At 44.1% G+C, this 26,331-nt stretch overlaps 1 protein-coding gene across 1 annotated transcript in view; it reads right to left on the reverse strand.

Annotated features, from left to right (window-relative positions):
- The window catches only part of LOC138492813 (tenascin-X-like), a 759,772-nt gene that overhangs the window by 194,280 nt on the left and 539,161 nt on the right, over positions 1-26,331 (reverse strand). Inside the window, exons 25-27 of the mRNA XM_069620166.1 lie at positions 20,386-20,643; positions 13,058-13,315; positions 54-311 (exon numbers count right to left, since the gene is read on the reverse strand). Coding sequence (XP_069476267.1) covers positions 54-311; positions 13,058-13,315; positions 20,386-20,643 — 774 coding nt within the window. The remainder of the gene's footprint in view (positions 1-53; positions 312-13,057; positions 13,316-20,385; positions 20,644-26,331) is intronic.

Here is a 26,331-nt window from a genome sequence, read left to right on the forward strand (position 1 = left end):
ACTGAAGTAAGATTACATTTAACTTTTGCAATTTTATTTGCTGAAATACTGACCTGTGCATGTTACAACAGAACTGCTCTTCCCTTTGGATGAACCATCTCCAGCCACAGCTGAGACAAGAAATGTGTACAGATTCCCAGGTATCAGATTAGAGATGGTCAATGAGTTATCATAGACTGTCTGACTGGAGGCAGGAACTCCTAATACTTCGACCACATAGTAACTTTTGTTGCCAGTAGGAGGGAGCCAGCTCAGAGACACTGAATCGATGGAGACGGCACTGATGTTCAGGTTGTTGGTTATATTGGGTACTGCAAAAAAGGAAAACCCAGTGAATATGCAATTGTTTTCTTTTTATTCTTTCTTAAATGTATAAGTGGCAATGTATTTATACATATAGGTTTTAACATGTAACCCATCCCATCCCCCTACCCACATTAGTATTCTACATTTACCTGAACACCCAATTCATTGATACACAATGACACGGTACACCCCCTTTCGGCGCGGATGTTTCACCGTGGGTGGTTCGGCACGGCCAGTTGGCCACAGCGGCCAGTTCGGTGCGGGAGCCTTTCTGGTGCCGCCGATTTGGCGCGAGGGACGTTTGGACGTGGCTGACATTGCAGCCACGTCTAAACTTCCTCACGCCAAATTTAAAAGCATAATTATTTTCAAATGCAGCACGTTGACAGGAACTGTGCCTGACAACGTGTTGCATTTGAAAATAATTTGGGGTCAAGTGACTGGCGTGAAGTGTGTGGAACAGGGAAGTGTGTGAAGGATCAGGGGTCACAGTATGAGGGTGCGGGTTGAGGATTAGGAATTCGAGGCACAGGGTGAGCGCAGACAAGGAAGCTCAGGAAATAGGAGGGCACGATGTGAGCTTGTGCTCCTAGAGTCAGTCCAGGGAATCTCTTCCACGATTAACGGGATAAGGCGCCTGCTGTATCGTTGTTCACCCCCCAGTTGCTGCAGTGCACCCGATCAAAAAGACCCTCCACACTCTCTCATCCTGTGGTGATTGCCGGTTTACCATTTCCACCCCTGTCGCCTCATCCACATTAAATGTCACCATCTTGGCCTCCGGTCCTTTTGCAACAGCTCCATGGCAATTACCAATGGGGAACAGTCCAGAAAAGCTGTACTCTGGCATCTGCCTCACCATTTACCCAGCCACTCCCCTTCACTGCACTTCTCCAACAAGTACATGCCAAAACATGATGCCCCTGCTGCGTCTGAAAACTTAGGTGCTGGCAACTACACAGGAATCCCCGTCAGTGACATAGAGAACACATTCAATTGTGCCTGAAACATTTTCCACACCGTTGGATCCTCCTTTGAAACTCTTAATAACACCTAACTGCAAGGAGGTAACCTAGCTCCTGACATTGCCCTAGCAATAGTGCGGCAAAATGTTCTTCCTGGCACTACCACCTTGCAAACAAACTCAAGTGCCCCAAGAGTTTCTATTGCTCTACTGCATCGTCCACGTACTTATACCCTTCTCCAGAAGACTCTGTAACACGTCTACGTTGTCCTCAGGGAATCTCAAACATATTCTCTCTGTGCCCACAGAAGTGAGAGGCATGATGTAGGACCATCTGTCTTTTCTGACCCTGGCAGAAGAACACACTCCACTGTCAAAACCACAAACTCCAGCAAGAAACCGGCAGGGAGCTTACATTCCTCTTTTGGACCCCGCCATATCTAGGATCCCTACTCTCAATTATCCTCATGAACTAACCTTACTCCCTGTCTGCTAGGGGCCCACTGTTGCGTCTCCCACTCTTCCAGTTTCATCCAGGTCCATTCGCTGGGCACTGTCCACTGCCAGAGATACCAGCTAACAGCAGGGATGGAAGTTACCAGCCCCAGGATGTCTCCTCAAAAGTACCCAAACAGCAACAATACCAATACCCACTCAAGGGTCACTCTTACAGAGACCTCACCATGGGCACACCGGATGAAAGCTCGAAGGTGCCACCAGGCCCACCACCACCCTCCCTACACTAACGTTCTCAACCTCTACACTTAAACATACTATACACATGACAGCTATTCTCAACAGACATCAAACATTTGCGTATCCCTCCCTCTTGTATTTGTAAATTCGCTGGAGGTAGTGGCCTTGCGTTAAGTTCTCTACCCCAGAGTCTTGCAAGCCATGGTTTGTGGATAAACTGAACCTTTCTTTAATTTCCCCTTTTAAATAAAAATAATGTGATATTTTGCAAATACAATAAAATTAAAAGCTTTAGCCCAACCACGAACCATGGCCTGCAAGATGGTGAGGCTTGGAACTTAACCAAAAGACCAAACTGGCCTTGTGCCGGGGGCAGCAAAAGTTACATATTTAACCCACATGATTGAACAGTCTAATAAAAAAAAATAAATAAAGCATTTGGGCAATTCACAATAAAAAAGAACCCCCTGGCCACTACCACCCCTCTCCTCCCACCACTTGGCCACTCCCACCTCTAACCCCCTTCCAGCTACCACCTCGCTCCTCCACCCACTGCCCACTACCACCTCCCTCCTCCCACCACCTGCCCATTACCACCTCTAAACCCCTGTCAGCTTCCACCTCTCTCCTCCACCCCCGCAAGATGCCACAAACCCCCTGCCCACTCCCACCTCTCTCCTCCCACCACCTTCCCACTACCACCTCCCCCTCCCACCACCTGCCAGCTACCACCTCTCTCCTCCACCCTTGTCCACTACCATCTCTCTCCTCCCACCACCTGCCCACTACCACCTCTAACCCCTTGCCAGCTACCACCTCTCTCCTCCACCACCTACCCACTACCGCCTCTAACCCCCTGCCAGCTACCACCTCTCTCCTCCCACCACCTGCCCACTACCACCTCTAACCCCCTGCCAGCTACCACCTCTCTCCTCCCACCACCTGCCCACTACCACCTCTAACCCCCTGCCCACTACCACCTCTCTCCTCCCACCACCTGCCCACTCCCACCTCTAACCCCCTGTCAGCTACCACCTCGCTCCTCCACCCCCTGCCCACTACCACCTCCCCCCTCCCACCACCTGCCAGCTACCACCTCTCTCCTCCCACCACCTGCCCACTCCCACCTCTAACCCCTGTCAGCTACCACCTCGCTCCTCCACCCCCTGCCCAATACCACCTTGCTCCTCCTGTCATGGGTTTTGACCCATGTTGAATCAATAGACTGGGTAGATGTGGGGATGAGCTGTCGCCACCCATTATTCTATCCCAGAACAAACTAAATCAATAGACTGGGTGGATGTGGGGATGAACTATCGCCGCCCACATTCACGCCAGAATAGGAGAACTGTGCAGTTGGCACGAGACCACTCCAAATATACAACCTTCTTATGGGGGGGTTCCACATCACCACTCTACTGTAAGGATGCCATCAAAACAATGTTAAGCAAGGGTCCTATACTATCAAGCAAAAGACCACTCTATTGAAATGCAGTAATTCAAGACAACTCAAAAATGGATGCAGTATCGACAAATTCCCCAAGGTGGCGCTAGCGGTCTAAACTCTGACAGGGAAACTGTATTTAGGAGTTGCAAGAGGGGCAGGGACTTCAAAGCTTGTTAGTTAATTGAAAATCTAGCCACCTGCTGTTCCCAGAGGCCAAGAGGCTGGGAAACCTTAACACCTCAGAGATTCCACACCAGGAGACAGGATATCACATGACCCTGTTGATTGATTGAGGAGAGACTTCCAGGCAGCCTGCTGGAGCCCACACAAAAGGCTCTTTCTGTTGAATGGGGTATGTTAATTTTGAGTGTTTCCTGTCAACAGCCCTCTGCCAGCAAGGAGAGACATGTGATCACTGACCCACCCAGACTCCTGGAGGCGGACCCAAACACTTTGGGGGAGTTGAATTGCAAGAAATATATAGTTTATAGAAACAGTGATAATTTATTGTAACCAAATGACAGGAATGTACAACTTTGAGAGTCTTAGTTTGAAAAATGCCCTCACTATTTGAGTCCAAACTCCAATTTGTACCATGTTCTGGGGCAAACCCCGCTAATTATGATTATTGTCAACAATGTGTTTAAGCTAGAGACATGGAAAGTTACTGGGATATATGTGGAAGGGAAATGTACCTTTGTATAATTTTTGATGAAAATCCCATATTGCAAAACCCACTAAAATCAAAAATAAGTTGCCATTTTTAATGCAAGCTCCTAGAAACGCCAGAGTCGGGACAGGGACTATCTTCAGTAATATATGATGTGTGTATGTGATGTCAAGCAACTGTGTACCTGGGAAATATGTATTTGGGTCAGAAATAGATTTGTGTGCAATCTGACAAGGGGAGGTTCCTCTGACCATAAAACCTACAGCATCACTCTGACTCACATTTCCTTCCCCCAATCAAGGGAGAGAGGAGGAATTGGCCAATGGTAAGTGAGAGGGGCAGGTTTAGTTATGACCAACGCACACACCCACTTTCCAAAACACATAAAAAGAGACTGCTGGGACAGGTAGAGACATTCAATTCCATTTGCTGCGGAGCATGCTGACCGACGACTTCACATCCAGAGATCCAGACTTCAAATCCATCAATTTCCAGAACCTGTAGCAGAAATTAACTCCAGAATTTGTAGCAGAGAGGCCTGAATCCACCAGCTGAATCCTCTTCAGCAGGCCTCAGAACCAACCAAACTATTCAACAGCCGGGCGAGCTGTTTGAATTTTTGCAAAGAATTTTTGCCAAGAATTTTTACAAGAACCTGTAGCAGTATCCAGAAAGCAGTGCTGTATCCGGAACCCGAGAGAACCACAAACCAGACCGTTGTGAGCAGATCCAGTGCTTGACAGACCCAGAGAGCAGAGCTGACCCAGATAGCCGGGATTTCAGAACCACCCGCCGGAAGTCCCGTCCAACCTGACCAGACCGTGACGAGGCCTATTTCAAATTGATATTGTGAGTACCTAGCAGAACTGTGCAGAACCAATCTCTTGGTTAAAATAATCTAATCCAAACTATTTTAACCTAAGTAGAACAGCCTCCTAGAAATCGTGTCATCTGTCATTTTTAAAGCTGCACAACTGTCACCTGCCAATTCTGCAGCTGCAAGCTGTCACCTGTCATTTTGAGTTTACTTTAAATCCGAAAATCTACCTTTATTAAATCGTCCGTATCTCTTGAACCGTTTGGGCTAGGAACGAAATTTAACTTTCCAAGCTTAGAATCTAGGCTTTCCAACGAACCTAGAACCGACTTCCTACTCCCTATACTTTTTCCGTAATCACGATTTACGCACTCGCGAAATTTACCGCGATTTGCGATTTTGGCTCAATTTCTCCACTTGTCAAAATAGCAGCTCCATTCTTTCTTTTGTTAAAATCCGTTTGCAACTTGGTAATAACTCATAGAGCATTGCTAAAGTGAGCCTGAACTAATACCAACACGCATCTCCCACTCACCCCGAATCTCTAGAGGGAATTAAAATCAGTTGGCACATTTTCCAATCCATTGCCATCACATTAAAAAAGCATTTTGGGCCTGTGTTTCAAACTCCTACCTGTTTCCTCTAAGCTTACTGGGGGGGAACTGAATTTCGTGTTGTATTTGATTGCATTCCTGAGAACTGTGTGCTCCTCTTTCCATCTCCTTCCATTTCTTACATTGCATAGGGGAGGGGGGTGAATTGCCAGAGAAAAAGTGATTATGTTATCTTTTGCTAAAATCATATCAAGCATTTCTGTACTGCATTTTATTCCACCTTGCGTTTCCTTGAACCATATAAAGCATTCTTTCCCACCTTATTCTTCTGTTCCTATTCATAAGTACCTCTTGCTGACTACTGCTCATATTCTGAAGTGTAATATCAGTTATCAATTTATTTATAAAGTGCGATAGATATATATTGTTGAATTGTCCAAATAAACCTTTTTAATTTGCAAAACAAACCTACTTCTTGGCTCAGTGGGGTCAGGGGGATTCTAAGAGGGGGGTGTTATACAAGGGTTGTCATCCAGAGTACTTAACTGGATATAAAAATACATCAATAAGGGTTTTCCTCAGCATCCCAGACTAGGCATTGACTTAGCCGTAGTGTTGATTGAATATCGCTTACGCTCCCACCACCTGCCCACTACCACCTGTAACCCCCTGTCAGTTACCACCTCTCCCCTCCACCCCCGCAAGATGCCACGAACCCCCTGCCCACTACCACCTCTCTCCTCCCACCACCTGCCCACTACCACCTCTCTCCCGATCCCAGGGATTACAGGCTCCAGGCCCTCACATTCCTATATGCGTGTCGCATTTGTAAATTCGCTGGAGGTGGTGGCCTTGCATTAAGTTCTCTACCCCAGAGTCTTGCAGGCCATGGTTTGTGGATAAACTGTACCTTTCTTTAATTTCCCCTTTTAAATAAAAATAATGTGATATTTTGCAAATACAATCAAGGTTAGTCTGAATTGCCTCATGATATCGGATATGCAGATGCATGCTATGTTCCACGTTGACATCTGATTGATTGCATACGTTTGCCTAAGGTATAGTAGTAGACTATGAATCCTGTATCTAGGTGAACCCTGTCTGCACATGCATCTTTAGCCGTAGTGTGTATTCTGTATCTAGGTGAACCCTGTCTGCACATGCATCTTTAGCCCTAGTGTGTATTCTGTATCTAGGTGAACCCTGTCTGCACATGCATCTTTAGCCCTAGTGTGAATTCTGTATCTAGGTGAACCCTGTCTGCACATGCATCTTTAGCCCTAGTGTGAATTCTGTATCTAGGTGAACCCTGTCTGCACATGCATTTCTAGCCCTAGTGTGAATTCTGTATCTAGGTGAACCCTGTCTGCACATGCATCTTTAGCCCTAGTGTGAATTCTGTATCTAGGTGAACCCTGTCTGCACATGCATTTCTAGCCCTAGTGTGAATTCTGTATCTAGGTGAACCCTGTCTGCACATGCATCTTTAGCCCTATTGTGAATTCTGTATCTAGGTGAACCTTGTCTGCACATGCATCTCTAGCCCTGGTGTGAATTCTGTATCTAGGTGAACCCTGTTTGCATATGCATTTTGCATTCTTGCAACTAACGAGCATGCCGCCCCTGCTCAGTAATTGCCTTGCCTACTCCCTGCTCCTCTTAATCACCATAATACTGTCCAACACACCGCCTCAACATCCATCTACCATGTGCGTGACCTTACCCAACTCCATTTCATCCAACAGCTCACCGCTAATGATAATGGCACCTCCAGTGCTACCGACTAGCATCCCTTGCCCCACTATAGACAGGAACACAAGACTCAGAGCTAGATTAGCCAAAATCTACGAGCCACTCGCCCGTTCCATGCCCACCACTAAGAGACCCAGCTCCACTCCCACCAGCCCCAACAACCACAAACCTAAACTATCTCTGAACCACCATACCAAATATCCACCTCATCCCACCAACCAGAGAAGCACTAAACCCTCACAGAAATTGTCGGCCTCTACCACCACTACACTCTTAGTGAGCCCCCAAATCAAGGGAGCTCTAATCAACGCTAGATCATTAGTAGCTCACGCAACTGAAATTGCTGACCTAATCACCAATGAAGACCTGGACCTTCTTGCTATCACAGAGACCTGGCTCCATCCGGCAGCAGGCCCCATGCTCATGTTAGCTGTCCCTGATAATTACACCATCCTGAGAAAAGACCGACCTAACTCTTGAGGAGGCGGTGTTGCCATCATTCATAAATGTAGCCTTCCAATAAGAGCAGCTACCACCTTCAGTGTCCTTTCTTGCGAACTACTCTCAGCCAAAATTCCCATCACCAATACCCAAACCCTTAACATCCATGTGATTTATTGCCCTCCAGGCCCATTAGGCACATTCGATGAGGATCTTAACACTATCCTATCCACTAACCTAAAAACAGCACACAGGTGCTCACCCTTGGAGACTTCAACATGGGTTTCAACGACCCCGAAGACCAAGCTGCCATCACTACGCTCAACACCCTCACCGAATTAGGATTTACTCAAAGAAGCCTTAAACCCACCCATGAAAAGGGCAAAATACTTGACTGGGTGGCCGACTACAACTGCCTAGCTAACATTACTAACATCTCACCACTAGCCTGGACGGACCACCACCTGGTATCGTTCTTGCTGTTCACCACTAGACCTCCTCCTATGCAGCCCAGTAGGGCCCCACTCACACTCACGGGAAGCAAAAAGAGTATCACGGTGGATAGACTTATCCCCAACCTACTCCCTACACTCAATTCACTCCCTGACAACTTGGATCCTGAAACCCTGGTTGAGGAATACAATAAAATCATGTCCACCTCCTTGGACCTAATCGCCCCCCTCAAACTCAGGCCAAGCAAGCCCAAAACACACCTTAACAATTGGTATACACCATTCCTCAAAAACTTAAGACAGCAAAAAATAAATTGTGAAACCATCTGGAAAAGAGACCCATCAGTAGCCAACAAAATCAAATTCACCAAACTAGCGGTCCGGTACAAAAAAGAAATAATCCTAGCTAAACGCACCTCCTTTGACTCCCGCATCTCCCAAACCAGTTCAAACATGAAGGAACTATTCTCTATTCTAAAAGAAGTAGAAACCCCCATAGCACCACCGGACACCTGCATTAAAGATAAGAATTGGTGCACCGACATCCAAAATGCCTTAGCCAACAAAATCGCTACGTTACAAAATAAAATATCCTGCAAAAAAGCCTCCTTGAACAACCCTGCCTTGCCCAAGCCACCCGTGAAGCAGACTACTAATGAATATACACAATTCACTTTTAGCAAAGTGACCATACTCGAAGTCGAAAAAATCATCTTGTCATTGAAGCCCTCTAACTGCCAGGGAGACCTATGTCCACCACAGCTCATAAAAGACGCTGCCCGCGACCTCTTCCCATTTATCACAAAGCTTATCAACGCCTCCTTATCCACTGGGTCCATCCCAGCCAACCTAAAACAATCCTGGGTATTACCTCTACTAAAAAAAACCTACTCTTGACCAAGCTACCCCCACTAATTACAGACCCATAACAACGGTACCATTCCTCTTGAAACTCCTGGACAAGGTCGCTTATGTTCACATACAGAAGCACTTGGATAAACACCACCTGTTAGGAGCCAGACAATCAGGCTTCCGACCCCAACATGGGACTGAGACAGCTCTCATCGACCTTAAAACACAGATCGATCTGCTTAAAGACAATGGCCAAGCAGCACTACTCCTCCTCCTAGACCTCTCTGCAGCATTTGAGCTGGTCGACCACTCGGTCCTCTGCAATCACCTACACACGGCCGCCCACTTCTCCCCCGAGGCCATCACATGGATCAGATCTTTCCTCGATGGCAGAACCATGAGGGTTTTTTCACCTACAGATGCTGCAGACCCCATACCCATCACCTGTGGCGTACCCAGGGCTCCTGTGTCTCCCCTACACTGTATAACATATTTACCAAGCCCCTTTTTGATGATCTGGATCATCTCGGTATCACCTACACTAACTATGCAGATGATACCCAGATCCTCCTTCCGCTTTCTGGAGATTATGGAAAGGACTTGGCCTTGGTGAATAGGGTCTACATCATCATCCAGGCATGGATGGCTACCCACGGTCTATGCCTGAATGATGATAAAACTGAACTCATCACCCTAGGTACCACTGCCAGCCTAAAGAAACTAAGCCCAGCTTACTCATCCTTCATAATTGATGGCAATACGATCAGAGTGGGACACGAGGTCAAAACATTGGGCTTCTACCTGGACTCCAACTTCACCTTTAACAGCCAGGTGAACTCACTAGCCTCCTCCACGGTTTACACATGTAAATTGATCCGTACAGCCAAACCTTTTCTATCCGACACCAGCTGCCTTACCCTGGCCAGAGCCCTCATACTATCTCGCTTAGACTACTGTAATTCCCTCTATCTTGGGTCCTCCAAAGCCACTACTAGCAAGTTACAAACCCTCCAGAACAATGCACTCAGAGCAGCACTGGGCATCTCAAGAAGAGACCACATCACAGCACACAGTCGACAGAACAACTGGATCCCTATCATAGACAAAATCTCCCTAAAAACTGCCTCTCTCACCCACAAGTCCCTCAATAACGTGGCCCCCATCTACCTGATCAACAGATTCCACAGACTGACATCCTTGAGACCGACTAGGACAGCATATAGAGACTCCCTCTCCGTCCCTATCTACAAGCGCTCCACCATAGGAGGTAACAGCTTCCCAGTGAAAGCGGCTAAACTGTGGAACTCCCTACCACCCACTCTTAGAATGGACTTACCCTACCAAAACTTCCGTTCCAAGATGACGTCTTGGCTGAAGACAGCCGTGGTATAAACATACTGAGCCAGGTTCCGCCTCTCCCTCTTGTCACTTGGACATACTGGACACACAACTGTTCAACTGTATATATGTATATATTCCTGCTTACCTTCATCATTATTGTGCTTATGCTTTGTTTATATTGTATTTTCTGTAACTAAGCTTCGCATATTCCTGTATCTGCTGCGCCCTGTTACCCTAGGGTATTCCGGCGCATTACAAATAATAAACAAACAAACAAACAAACAATTAAAAGCTTTAGCCCAGCCACGAACCATGGCCTGCAAGAATGTGAGGTTTGGAACTTAACCACAAGACCAAACTGGCCTTGTGCCTGCAGCAGCAAAAGTTACATATTTAACTCCCATGATTGAACAGTCTAATAAAAAAAAAAATAATAAAGCATTTGGGCAATTCACAATAAAAAATACTATAAAGCATTTGGGCAATTCACAATAAAAATACTGAACCACACAAAACAATAAGAATATCCCCCCCGCGCCAAAAGATCCCTGTGACATATAACAAAGCATTTGGGCAATTCACAATAAAAAATACTGAACCCCCGTGCCAAAACATCCCCGCGCCCAAACCCAATTGTCTCCTGCGCCGAATCGGTTGCGGCGAATCGGCCCACGCCGAACTGGCCGCGCCTAATCGTCCTGCTCCGAAAATGACAATCTATGCAAGACCACTTAGATTACATGCAATACATTTTCGAGGATAACAAGTCAGCATATCGACCCTCTATGGGCACTGAGACAGTCATCTCCTTCATCAGAGAAAAGATCCTAACATCTTTTTCATTCTAGCTCAAACATGGTCTTTATTCCATCGGACTTTGCAGCAGCATTTAACCCTGAAAAACTGGCCCAATACCTAAAAATGACTAAACACACTGTGGGAATCAAAGGAAGGGACCTCACATGGGTACCTAGAGTTCAGCCCCAGTTAGAGTAAGAGATTTCAGATACATACCTTTTAACCTCAAAGGGGAAACCCCTCAATTCTCCATTCTCTCCCTTTGCCTCTTCAATAACTGTGACAAAGCTCTAACGTCCATAATGAAAGACTTTCTGTTGGATTTCAAATTCTCAAAAGAAAATTCTCATATTGCTGTCAGCATAAAAGTCAATCAGGTCACCAAGTTCAATATCGCCACATGCCTCCAATCATTACAAGGCTGCATGATTGATAAGCTATGGCTTAACGCTGAAAAGAACAGAAATTCTTTTATTTGGAATGCCTACAGTCTCATCTTTACTCTTTCATGGCTAGCCTCAAATGGCCCTTCAACTTTATAAGTTGGACGTGTAAAACACATTGGGATCCTTCAGGACGCTGAACTGCCTTTAACTCTACATTTAAATGAAATGACATAGAAACCCCCCTACCAGCTCTATCTAGTGAGACACATACGGTTTGACTTAGAAATGGTACACGAGATGGTGTTAAACTGGGCAATAGTTGTATGTAATCTTGAGACCTGTAAGAGATTTGCTTTAGTCCTGAATAAGTCATTGATTAGTGAGCAGCAACTTATCTAGAAGAGAGGTGCTAGAATGAACTTGGGTTTCAAAATCGGTGTCCCTTTAGCTCCTGGAACTAAAGCGTTGCATTGGGTTCCTGTAAACACAAGTATTAAAGGACAAGTACCCTGTGTCATCCACCACACTCTACACTCTGCTTGGCTTAAGCACCTCTACACCTAATTGCAAATACACAATCCTGGAAAATATCGAAGGAGCAGCCGGTAATGATAAACTCTCGCCAGTCAATTACAAACTGTTACCTAAAGGCAGAGGTTCATTTGTCCTAATGGCTCCCACCATCAGGAACAACTCACCACAAGGTCTAAGATTTGAAGGGGACTACATTGCTTAAAGGAAAAAACTTAAAATACGTTTTTTTAGGAAAGCCTTTCAGGCTCAGAGTGATAAAGGAAGCGACGGCAGAGGCTCCTCTCTACCTCTTTGAAGAACTGCTAGTGTCAAGAAAAGGTTAGATGGACTGCTGAATGATGATACCTCTGGTTAGAATCCTTTCACTACAGATCCTACCCCTGATGACTGTGCTGAGTAATCTTCAAGTGACACGTTTGCTCTTACACTATCCTGTACTTTGTAGGCTTGTTATGCTGGAATGTACACTGTTAATACCCTGAATGTATTTTCATAGGCTCGGTCTATGCACCTGTCTATAGCTACTTCTGGTGAGCTTTGCATGGGTTTACTGCAATAAGGTACCAATAACAACTATACATCTATATGTGCATCGCTAATGATTCCAACGTGTAAGAGAAGAGAACCTTAAAAGCAATGTAGGGTGCTGCTTAGAGAAGATCTCATCAAACAGAGGCAAAGGGAGTCCAAAGAGCAAGACCACACAGTTCAATACCGGATGAGCGCCTGGATGTTTAGCATCTAGGCATTGGGTGATGTACCCTGTACATACAAAAAAGAGTCTCTGGTGTTTTTCTAGGATTCCCTGATCAAGAATCAACATGAGTCATGCACTCATGTTCCTATATCCTGAGGTCACGAAGTGTGAAAGAATCCTGTCACATGGCAATTGTATTGCTGTTTTCTACTTTAATGTCACTGTGTGAAAATGTGAGTCATTGGACACAATTTCTTGTGAATCCTCTCAACATTCTGAACAACAGAGTACAGCTACAATGAAGTAAGATTTCATTTACCTGTTGCAATTTCATTTGCTGAAATACTGACCTGTGTAAATTACACGAGAACTGCTCTTCCCTTGGGATGAGCCATCTCCAGCCACAGCTGAGACAAGAAATGTGTACAGATTCCCAGGTATCAGATTGGAGATGGTCAATGAGTTATCATAGACTGTCTGACTGGAGGCAGGAACTCCTAATACTTCGACCACATAGTAACCTTTGTTGCCAGTAGGAGGGAGCCAGCTCAGAGACACTGAATCGATGGAGACGGCACTGATGTTCAGGTTGTTGGTTATATTGGGTACTACAAATAAGGAAAACTCAATGAATACGCAATTGTTTTCTTTTTATTCTTTCTTAAATGTATTAAGTGGCCATTTCTTTATACATATAGGTTTTAACATGTAACCCATCCCATCCCCCTACCCACTTCTCATTAGCATCCCACATTTGTCTGTACACCCCATCCAGTTATACACAGTGGCAGGAATCTTAGATTGTTCCTGAAGCACAATTAGCACTAGTCATTCATCCATCTATTGATTGCCCTCCACATCCAAATCCAAAAGCTTAGGGATTTATATGCCGAGGTCGGCTGCAGGGGCTGTCACCAAGATGGAGCTTCACAGATTGATACAGTCCAACAAGGAGCTGTACCTGCATAGCAGAGGAGAGAGAAAGAGTGAGGGGAGGCATTGGCATCTTCACTGTGCCAGGATATGAGGCCATGGCAGAGGTCTGCTCATGTCAGTGTCCATCAAGCTCTTTAGCACATGTGGATGAGTTTGCTCCCTCCCATTGCTGTGATTGTTAGGTGCAGCTGAACATCAACTGAGTTGCCAGCAAACATTATAGACTTGTTCCAGCATTTGAGTTCTCGATGAGTTATCAGGGTGAACAAAAAACAGAAATTCTTTGTTTTGGAATACCTTCCCGCACCTCTTTACGCTTTCATGGCTGGCCTCAATGGGCCCCTCAACTTTACAAGCTGGATGTGTAAAACACGTAGGGTTCCTTCTCGACGCTGACCTGCCTTTCAATCAACATTTAATAAATGGCACAGAAGGCCCCCCTACCAATGGGCTCTTTATCCATTGTGTCTTCTCCCTGTGCCAGTACTGTAACACACCCCAAGATTTGTTTCGGTAGGATAGCTCAAAGGCAACGTGCTCACCTTGGTAGCAAGACGACACGGAGCAACACAGGTTTGATCCCTGGGTCCGTGCTTAGAAACCTCTGGGTATTAAGTGTCTTATAAATATCATATCATATCAAATCAAATTACAATATCTGCTAATGGGAGGGGCTGTGCCTGCCCTACTGATAAGGGACCTATTGGTGTATCACCACCCTCCACTTGTATAGCGAGTAAGTGAAAAACAACGCAAGCGGAATAAAAGGTGAAGACAAAAAAGGCAGCAGACCATGACTGAGAATATTATCAACATAAGAGTGAAACAAAATTCAATGTGCCGGACTGAAACTAATAAAGAGGATGTGATTGGCATGAACACAGAGAAGGGCTACGATCTGACCACAGGTGGCCTCTCTATTCCTGTGACTACAATCTGCCCTGGGCTAGCTCCTCCCTCATTAGGTCCCCTTGACAAATAGTTACAAGTCCCAGAGACGAGCAAGAGCTTTTAATTGGTTGATGAGCAGAACTCAACACTACCAGTATTGGGGTTAGAAGCGGGATCCAGGTGACCTGATGCGCCCTCATTGGGCAATAAATGTCACGTTGGGACACAATGCAACTCTCTTGACTCTCTTCCTAACATGATGACTGTTGAATCAGGGCATTTGTGTTGGGCCCCTCTTCTGTTGCACTGCCTTACCCAAAATTAGCCTCAAAGGAAAGTTGCTTGGAAAAGATGTTGAAGGTTGCGGAATTGTTTCTGACTGCTATCAGCCCCTTTCTCAGTAGATCACACCTGTTAGAACCTTTGCATCATATTCCTGAATTGGGGTTTATCTCTTCATCTGACATTGACAAATGTTGAGCTTCCTGATATTGACAGCATTACTAAGTGGAATTGTTTTAAAGGGAATATGGGAGGCTTTTGGGTTCCTTTTTCCAGTGGGGTCCATCAACCTTGACAAAGGGAAATTGACCCTTCTTACTGTTTGCTAATATGGAATAATAGAGGTTTTCACTCATTTCTGGAAAACACGGAGGGCCTAATGGGTAATATTTGTTTTGCTACAGGAGAGCTGGCTAAGGGAGATTTTTGTGCGGGATGGTTATAATATAATTTCCTGTGCTGCCACGCCATCTGTTAAGGGTCGTCCTAGGGGGCCAGTGTATTGGCGCCAAGGTGCACTTTTCATTAAGCGAATACTGGAAGTTAATTCTCTGGTAGAAGCTACATGTTTGCTTATTACACTGTATGACCCCCGCCCCCCACCACCCTGAAGGTACTTTAACTAAGCAAATTATGTCTTACATTAATGTCATATGGGTGGCCTGGGTTGCCCTTTTCACTCTTGGAGGTAATCTGATAGCTGGAGATTTTAATACTCGCTATGATGTTCTCTTGGATGGTACTGGATCATCTAATGAGCAACTACTTGCAGTGGTCATATATGAAGCAAGTATAGGGCCACATCAAATAACATTAACAGAAAAGCTTGTTTGACCCAACCAGTCAGCAGAGTTCTAGGAGTTTCAACCTCTAACTTGCAGAATCGACATAGTCGTTCAGATTACGTTGTTTTTCTCCAAGTACCCAATCTGGATAAGGATGGGAGTAAACCAAGGCGAATTATTACCTTTCTGTTATTAAGTTTCTCAATATAACTAAAAGGCATGTTAATGGAAATCCCTGCAGACATACCAAGTATAATAAGATTTACTAGACAGCTTGGTCAGGTCATTTATTCCTATTCCAAATACAAGCTTTTTCTGTGATTTCCTTACATGCCACTGTGACATTAATGGGTAAGATCAATTAATATCCTCTATGATTATAAAAGGATAAAGCATCCTTCAGCCACATATTTGAAATTCCCAGTGAACAGGGAGGTTTAAGTAGGCCTGTAAAATTGGAAATCATAGAATCCGGTTTGTCTTCTTCCTTGATCATTTTCAAATAAAATATAACACTGTTAATTTTTTTTTAAAGTACATAAAGATGTCAAGCCCAATTCACTATCAATCACTTCAACAAGGGTAGAGCTAGCGAGGCCCAAGGCCGTACACCACAATGTTCCCTCAATGACTTTAAGGCAAGCAGTGTGTTTATTGGTGCAAATCTCTAAATTGTAAAGCACACTGGGGACTATACTGGCCCTAGAGATCTTCCAGCAGGCCTTCTATTGAATAACCTCCTTTATGTTTAACAAAGTTCCTGGTTGGTCTGAACACTTTCACTCAGTACACCTTCTTTATTAATTCTAAGTTTAACAGAAGTGTTGGTATAAAGTTGTTTAATGAAATCCAATATTTGTGGACGCTGATCCATCTCTCAAAGAAGAATAAATCAGTAAGAATAGCCGATGCAAAGTATTAGCCCATTTCTTCATAACAATATTAGGCACCCCATCTGGGTCGGGGGCTCTGCATGGCTTAAGATTATCGCGCGCACCTGGGAAGTACCCGAAGTACGGCTGTTGGCTGGGACCGCTGATTCAGAACGCTGCAGAGGCGCCGCTTGACGCAGCTTCGAAATACTTTGCAGAAGAGCTGACAGGACGTACTTAAAAGCAACACGGAAGTTGCCTGTCCCTGAGATGCTCTGATTGGATATTCTCTTTTCAAACCCGCCCCTGACCCCGCCCATTGGTAGCGTTAAATACGCTGTGCACTGCGCACCAGCGCGCGCACCTGGGAAGTACCCGAAGTACGGCTGTTGGCTGTTGGCTGTTGGCTGTTTGCTGCGTTGCGCAGTGTGCAGCTGAGCAGCTTTGTGTGTGCCGAATTATACAATCGTATGCCTGTATAAAGACACAGCATCAGGGCAATTCATAGAAAAAGGCTATACACCCATATGTGTGGTACTGAAGGAAGAAGTTGATCTGAGTAAGGTACGTGAAGGACAATACGTGTATATGCTTGATTGGGGGTTCGGCTTTATCTCCTCAGAACGTAAGATTAGTAATGAAAAGAAAGCTTGCCAGGGGTAAAAAAGACCCAGCAACGGCAATGAATATTATAAAAACGCACCGTTAGGATGATCGCTTTCCGACTTGTTGATAACTTCAAAGCCACTTACTAGATTCCACATATGATCAGTGGTAAATGGAGTATAGTTCCACTGGAATTGAGGTAATATCTCACCTGAGTTAGCAGATGTGACACAGCGTAGCAAAGAAGCCCCAAGTAATTTGAGACGGACCGCAATGCCGTTTTCCTGGAATGATACGCTAGGTAAGGCCTCATGAATCCACATTTAGGTGATCTGTTAAAAGGTGTCATTTAACATACCACTTGCTTTAACATTACCATCTGTCTCCCAATTATCTCCTAAGGCTATTCATTTAAATGTGCAGCTATCTCCGAAGCAGGGGATTTAAACCCAAGAATGGCCTCTCAAAGCTGGCACCAGCATTCCTACAAGGTTATTTTCCCCATTCTGCTAGTGTTTATATGAACCTTAGAATAGGACTTTGTTTATAGGTTTAACCTTTCGACTGTCATGTTCTGAAAAAATATCCCCATTTGTCCTTTGGTTGTACATATTGATCCCAAATTGGGGTTCAAAGGATGTTAACTTGATTCCCCCCCATCAGAACCAGGAAGCAGGCTAAAACTGTTTTTGAATGTAGCAATCGGGGCAAAGGGTTAAATGTACCTGCTCTGGTTTCTCTAACCTCCCTCTTCCTGTCCTTTACCCTTTAAATTTGGTGCTCTGAAGCCATCATTGGCGGAGTGTGGAGCTCGACAATTGGCAGATACGTAAATAAACAAATATATTTCTTTGAGAGTTCTGTGTGTGGACTGTAGCTAACAAAAGATCACCCACAATGTACACTATTTTCACAAAGCCTCAATTTGATAACCTAGACAATGTGGGTGTCACCTACACTAACTATGCAGATGACGCCCAGATCCTCATTCCTATGTCTGGCGATTACGAGGCTGACTCTGCCCTGTTGGATAAAATCTATCTCTTCATTCAGACATGGATGGCCTTGCACGGCCTCTGTCTGAACGAGAAAAGACTGAGCTCTTGCTCATCGGAGAAACAGCCAACCTCAACAAACTAAGTAACCAGTTCCAATCATTTAACATCGATGGTATAGACATTAAAGTTGCCAAAGATGTAAAAAAACGTTCGGCTTCCACCTAGACTCAGCCCTTAACCTAAAAAGGCAAGTCAATGCTACTGCTTCGGCAACAGCATACACTTGTAAGCTCATTCACGCCTGCAAACCGTTCCTTTCTATGGCCAGTTGCATTACACTAGCCAGAGCCTTAGTTCTTTCAAAACTAGAATACTGTAAGGCTCTATGGGCCTCATTACACGGTATGCGGTAAGGGTTTACCGGTACCGGTAAGGGCATCGGTACCGGAAAACCCTTACCGCCTTACTACGAGGTCCCTTTGCTGGACCCGACCTCAACCGCTGGTTTTACCAGCTGTTAAGGAACGGGCCCGCAAAGGGATCTTGGTGCTAATTAGGGTACCGCAATTTGCGGTACCGTAATTACCTCCTTCCCCATTCCCATTGAGCCCTATGGTGGCAAAAATGGGAATGGGGAAGTGCTTTGGTGAATGGGGAATTACCGGCCCCGCTCACCTTGGAGTAGGTCGGTAATTCTGCCATCCACCAAGGCGGACACGGTAAAATACCGGCGGCAACCATGGCGCTAATAGCACCATGCTTACCGCATACCATGTAATGAGGCCCTATATCTTGGTTCCAGCAAGCAAAACCTCAACAAATAACAAATTCTAAAGAACAACGCCCTAAGAACTGCATTAAGCACCCCGAGGATGCAAAATATCTCAATGACCAGACGCATCACCAAGTGGCTTGCAGTTAATGACAGAATACAATTGAAAGCATTAACCCTTACCTACAAATGCCTAGCTAATGCAGCACCGAAAAATACCTGTTGGATAAATTTACAAAAAATATATCTGCACGACCGACTAGGACAGTGTATTCAAATTGCCTTAAGGTCCCCAGATATAACCTTAAAAAGGCAGGGGGCAGCAGCTTTCCTGTCATGGCAGCACAGATGTGGAATTCCATGCCTATAGCCTTAGGATCGGACCCATCATTCTTCCGCTTCTAGCTAGGGATCTTTAACTTATCTTAGATGGAGTCACTTCTTCGTTGGACCTTCACCTGCTGTTCCTGTATAGCTTTGTAAATATTCTGAACATCTGTGAATTTGAACTGTGTTATTCTTTATGCATTCTTGCCCTGTAATCTGTCTATTCTTGTATCTTGAAACAATGTAATGTAATAAGCATTTTTATGCAACGTGTAACGCGCCCAGATACCAATCAAAAGGCACTGTACACAGTGAGGAAACTTGGACACTCCTATATAAGCTTCCCAGCATGCAGAATCTATGCCACTAGGTATTCCTGCCCAATGGCAACTATTTAATGAGTTTTCTGGTCACAGCGGTAGCCTGGTGTTTTCTGGTGCCCCCTCTTGGTATGTAAGCATAGGTATGTATCTTCTTCATCGTGAAATTGGCCCTAGCGCTTAACACCGATCCAACGCGATGCTCAGTGTTATTTCAATTTAAATAGCTTTCCACATTGAAATTTAAAAAAAGCATGTACATTTCTTTATCTCATAAGCCTCTGCCCAAAACGAAAACAAGCCTATCATTATTATATAAATACCATTCATCTGGCTGAGGAAATCCACAAATAGTGAACACATTCCATGTGCAGTCATTGAGAAACGATGTCCATCACACATAGCAGTGAAGTTACCACTCTGTTAAATTCTCAGATAGCTTGTGGAGTCGAACCGTATAACCCTCTTGAGAAAACTCACCCTTCTGCATACACCTCCTCAAACTCTGAACTAAACACAGCCATACCTCTACAGCACCACAAACCGCACGCACTTCACAACACACCATACATATTCTCAACCGACAGAACATGGCGACTACCACCGAAAAGCACACCTATGCTATGTGACCGGTTTCTCTGAACTGAACCTACCAACAGCACATCACAGCTCTCTTGCTCTTTTGCCCGCTTAGTCCTACTAGCATACCCCGCCACGAGTGCTACTAGCATCCCCTGCAACCCTCCATACATTATGGATCCGCCAGAGCACCAAGAGACCACGCAGGTGGCAACAGTGTGTGGTATAAGAACCTTTAACATAACATTATTGTGCTTTTTCTTCTGAAATACATGTATCATCAAAATGTCTCTGTTTGGCTAACACTGACCTGTGTACGTCGAAATAGAAAATGTCTTCTCTTGCAACGATCCATCCCCAAGTATAACTGAGATAAGAAATGTGTAGAAATTGCCAGTTACTAGGTTATTGATGGAGACTGACGTACTGGCCGCTGTCACGTTTGAGTCAGGAACTCCTAACACCTCCACCAAATAGGAAAAGTTGGGACCAGATGGGAGGAGCCAGCTCAGAGACACTGCATCGATGGAGACGCCACTGACACTCAGGTTGCTGATAAGCACTGTCACTGTAATGATATATGAAAAAACATTGTTTACATTCATTTCTTTGTGAGCATTATTACAATATGGTGGTTCCAAAAGACATTTAAATAACAATCAGTAAAAAAAATCGCCAACAGCCTTGTGAAGATGCACTCTACAATCAAACATAAGCATTGCCAAAGCCAACAGTTTGGGCCTTTCTACCTGCTCCTCCATTCAGATATTAAATATATTTGATATATTACTGTCAATCCTTAGGAATGAGAGAGTATGTCGCCTATGTCGGGGCCTCTGCATCGAGACTGCGGGAGAGTGCACTCCCTGATAGGCTGAGACAACGAGCACTCAGGTCTGCTGGCAGGGCTGGGAACTCTAACACAGAAGAATTGTGGACCACCTTCATGAGTGGTAATGATGCCACTTCTATTTTAGATATGATTGTTTTTTGGAAGCAGATGTTTATTAATGTTGCAGAATCTCAGCTTCCTACATCTGGGGGATTGTGTGATGAACTTGTAATATCTTATGGTAGATAGGAATTACGTTGGCTCTGTTTGTATTTATCTGGTATGTATTAAAAGTTGCTTTGTCAACTGTATGATACTAAATAGAAAATAAAACAAAAAAGTTACTATTGTTAACAAATCATCTTAATAAAAGTAATACTATGTTATTACTTATCTTCAGGTTTTAGTTGCAAAACAAAAATGAATAGAATATTGCTACTTGTCAACCTTTTTATTATTTTTAAGGTATTAATTGAGCGCGGACCTAGCTTCGAGAAGCAACGGAGCGCGCGACAAAGGTATAGAACACTACAGATACACAGCAGAGGTGGGATACAGAGGGGCACAGACAAGGGATACAGGTGTACCGTGTGGCGGTGGAGGAGAGGGGCGGGTGCTGTCTAGCGAGTCAGGTGGCGAGAGGGGAGACATGATGGCCTATACAAAAGAAGCCAACATTGAGAAAAACTAAGTACTTTAGGTCAAGGCGACTGCGTGCAGGGATTTGTTGTTGTTGCTTATATTGCAAAAGGAGGCAGGCACACTTGATCAAGAGGTTTTAAGTACACCTTGAGCTGCTTATTAGCTGCAATGACTGTATTCCAATTCATTAAGATGGTTTTCCTGGCATACCTAGTTGTTCTAAATCCCCTCAGCGGTCATGAGTTGGATAATTATCAGATTAATAGTTGCAACTAACTCATTACATTCCAGAGGGCTGCTTGGGCGGGCATAAATGGTTGACTGAAATCACCTTAATGTGAAAAAGACTCGGAGAGCACAGAGAATGTGCCAGTGGTCAGGCTATGTGTGTGTGAAAGTGAGGAACCAACTCCACAGACCAGAAAGACGCGTTCTGGCAGAGGTCTAATGAAAGGCAAGGGAGCTTTACTGAAATAATTGTACCAGCTACCTTCAATAGCTCCAAAACATCCCTGCGGTAGAAAACCAGTTTTGGATTTGTGACTCATTTTCTCCAAAATGTCACTCTGATTTTATTTGCCCTTGGATAGATCTTCTCAAATACATTTTTTTTAGTTTTTTATTAAATTTGTTTTGGCTACACAGTAACCTTTACAAAAAATAGAAATATCACTTTACGTTACATAACATTTTAGTGAATAAAATCTAATGCATATTAAATATATCGAAAAACAAGCAAGCATGTCATTGCAAATTATTCCACGGAATATTTACAGTTGAAACGTAAACATCACTTTTCCTTCCATGACGTTTCATTTTGCATAACTAATAAATTTAACAGCTTTAACATTGAGATAATCCAAATCTTCCTAGTTGTTTACAGCATAATGCCAAGAACATGACTTTCTTAATACTCAGACAAATTGGACGACCAAATTCTACCCTTACACTATGAATCCAAGACCCACAATCGTCCTTGCAGTTCGCATTTAGTTTTTAAAAAGCGCAACACTGCCAATTGCAGTTTGACCCTGGAGCCCTGTAGCATATCCATCCAGAGTGCTTCGAGGTTAACACATTCGGGGTTAGGCACATATTTAAGAAAGTATTCTATGCGTGCTTGTCTAAGTCCCACACATTGTGTCAGCAAATGTTCCAGTGCCACTTCCCTGGCATCTAAATTACAAAATCGGCATTATGCCGAAGGAGCAAGCAAACCTCGCCTTATACTCATGATTTGGTCAGTTGCCAAAACATTGAAACGGAATCTCATAAATTCCTGTCTAAGCGCTTTGTTGGGGAATTTTATGAGATAAGGTTCCGTGGTACCCATTTTGTTATTGTTGTTTACAAGAGGCGCAAACAGCTTTTTACTGTGAATTAGACTAACCGTCAAATTCCAGTCCACATGTTGCAGGAGTCTCTTTACCTTCATGGGATTCATGATGAGAAGTTCGTTAGAGACACCAACTTCAGCGAGTGCTTCCTGTACCTCCCTTTCCAATTCCTGCAAAACTGAGTACAATTCCTCGCCCACCGCCAAGCACCGTCCCAGGATTCCGAACATAGAGGAGACCTTACCCACAAGCAATTTCCTGTACAGTGATACTCTATGCCAGACAATTATACTTAATAATGAAAACAGCCCAAGCTCGTAGCATATCGCCGCAAGTGGGATGCACTTCGGAAGGTACCAGACTAATGACCTCAGCAGGCGGGCCCCATATTTAGAAAATTTGCTTCTAAACCAGGAGGGGAACAATTGCATCCCATAGCAGAACTGTGCAGTAGATTTGCTATGGTATACTTTTAAACATGGCAACATCAAAAATTTTCCATATTTATTATCCATTTTGCGTAGTTGGGAGATCAACGGAGAGATTTTTTTATCCAAATAGGTACATAGGTTTGCCCTAGTTACAAACTGAAATATGGGATAGCCCAGATAGCGGAAGGCATGGCATATTGAGAGTTTGACATGATCTAAGAACCAAGTAAATCTAATTGCACATTTCCTGTAGCTTAGTCACATGATGAAAGTTTTTGTTCGGTTAATGGCTAATGAATTTTCAACAGTATATTTCCTAAAAGAGGAGAGCACACGTTGCGAGCCTATGGGCATCAGATCAAAAAGAAGAACATCGTCAGCATAGGCAGTCCAGACAATCTTGGTGCCTTCCACTTTAGGTGCAGCAAAGGAAGCACCTTCCAAAAATGGGCCAACATCAAATAGATAAAGATTAAAAATAGTAGGCGCGAATATACCCCTGCCTAAGACCATTTCTCGTAGAGATTTCCTCCGAGAGGATACCCTCAGTATTAAGACGGATCCTAATTTTAGTTTCAAGATGCAGATGATCAATAATAGTTAGCAACTGTGCGGGCATATCAAGAGCAAATAGTTTGCGCCACAATGTTGCTCTATTTACCATGTCAAAGACAGAGCTCAGATCAATTGACACCAAGTATATTGGTTGGCTGCCTCTTAACCTAGTCTGGTGCTGCATAATTGACAAGAGAAGGCCCCCAGCATCTATACCCACTGCTTTCCTAAACCCAAATTGCTGGGGTGAGAGTATTGCCTCTTCATCCATCCAGGAATAGATGTGTTCCAAGACTAAAGATGCGAACATTTTAGAATCAGTGTCCAACAGTGTGATAGGTCTATAACTAGATGGTACAGACCTATCGCCCTTTTTATAGATGGGTACCACATACGACATGTGGCAACTGGTTGGAAATACCCTGGATATAATGATGTCCTTAAACAATAGAAACAACATCTCTGCCCACAGATTCAGATTGCCCTTAAACAGAACATTAGCAAGCATGTTTGGCCCAGGGGCCCGTGAAGACGAGCTTCTTGCGATAAGTCTTTGTATATCTTGCAGTGTAAAGGGGATATTCCATTGACAAGTGAGGATAGTTGCAGGCACTAGCCAAACAGGTTGGTGGAAAATATAGGGAGCCAAAATGCCCTTCCCATACAGCAGAGGAGATACAAACTCCTTGTTCTCTAGGTTGAATTTCACCTCTCCTGTTGACCAGAGTCCAGAAGTGTCTCGTATTGGTTTTGGATAGTGCTGCTAATATACTTTCCGTGTCCTTCTGGAAGATTTTTGCTTTTAGGGTACGTGCTTTAGTTTTCCATTTATTTTTGCCTTTTTTATCGCTTCCCCCAGTACGGGAGTAAATGTGAGCTTTACTAGATTACGAATCTCACGATTCCTTTCTTTTTTGCGTAGGTACATAGTGGGATCAAAGACATAGGTATGGGACGGACCCCGATTCTTGGGTCTCCTTATCCCTTGAGGCCCATAGATGACACCCTTAATGTAGCGATTAAAATCCCTGTGTGTATACATTCTGATTTTTTTTTATCACAGCCATTTTTATCGTAGTCCTGAAAGAATATCTTATTTACTTTCTCAATGTTCTCACAGTGCCAATTAATTCTATTCCCCACAGTGTTGTGCTCCTTCATCAGTGGATATACATCCTTAGGAGCAGCCTCAGTTTGCGCCTGCAGGGTCAGTTTAAGTATACTGTGATCACTAACCATAGAGGGAAATACTGTAAACTTGGACATAAAATTGATTAGATGCGTGCTTACAAAAATATAGTCTATAGTGGAAAACTCACATCCATTTGTCCAGGTGTAGCAGAACACATCCTTACCCAAGCAATCATTAACACAGTTTAAGCACCAGCTCATCAAAAAATAATTCCAGAGCAAACCCTGCCTTTGTTTTCTGGAGGAACCAAAATTCTTGGTGCAAAGCGTAGACTCTCTAAGTGCCCCCTTAGATCTCAAACCTGCTTCAGAATTAAAATCACCCATCACCATGATATTCAAAACTTTACATAATATTTGGCACTCCTGTATAATTCCATCGATCAGGTTGATAAATTCCTTTAAATCGAGCTCAGGGCTCCAGTAAACATTAATTATCAGCAGTTGGCCAAAGGGAACGGGGTGAGAGAAATGCAGCAACATAGCAATACAGCCCTTATGAGGTGAAAAAAGTTTAAGACACTTGAAGGGCAGTGAATTTCTCACTGCAATAAGCATGTCCCCCGCCGGTCTTCCTCTAGATTTTTTTACTACTGGTATTTGATGCAAGCAGTACCCATCCAGCACCAGAGGAGAAAGTGACCAAGTCTCTTGGAGACAAAAAAATACTTGCTTCGAATAGATGGCAAATGCTGTCAGACGCCATCCTCAGAACTTTATTACCCCGTGTATTCCAAGATACAACTGTGTAAGCTAATGGAGTCTATGGTTTCCCATTTAGGGCCTGAATTTTAGCTAGTGATTCACTCAATGTTTGTACCAGCCATTGAAGTTCGCGTTCTGGAGTTTGACTTTGTGCAGTTACCCCCTCAGTCTCTTTTGAGTGTATATGCAGAGCGGCTTCCGAAGACTGTTGCCCTCTTCCTCAACCCCACGACTAATCAATCTGCTAATGAATGGTTTGAGGTCAAAGCCGAAGCAGTGGAGGGAGTCAATTTCCGAAGCCACTAGTTGCATGATAGCCTGTGAGAAGAATACCAGTCTTACACAATCAAACCTCAGTGGGTGAATAAAATCAACCAATTGCCCGATGAAATCATGGAAAGTCTAGGTAATTCGCTGAAAAGTGCTAGAACTATATGGCGATTTAGTGAACCCGGACCGCCCTGCGAAAACATAAAATATACCATAATGCTAGGGCAATCCGTAAAAAGGGGGGCTCTCCAGTCCATTCTCTTGGGCATCTCATTATTTAAAGCTTTGTTATT

The sequence above is a fragment of the Ambystoma mexicanum genome, chromosome 10, assembly GCF_040938575.1.
Source record: "Ambystoma mexicanum isolate Mex_15411 chromosome 10, UKY_AmexF1_1, whole genome shotgun sequence".
Lineage (NCBI taxonomy): Eukaryota > Metazoa > Chordata > Amphibia > Caudata > Ambystomatidae > Ambystoma > Ambystoma mexicanum.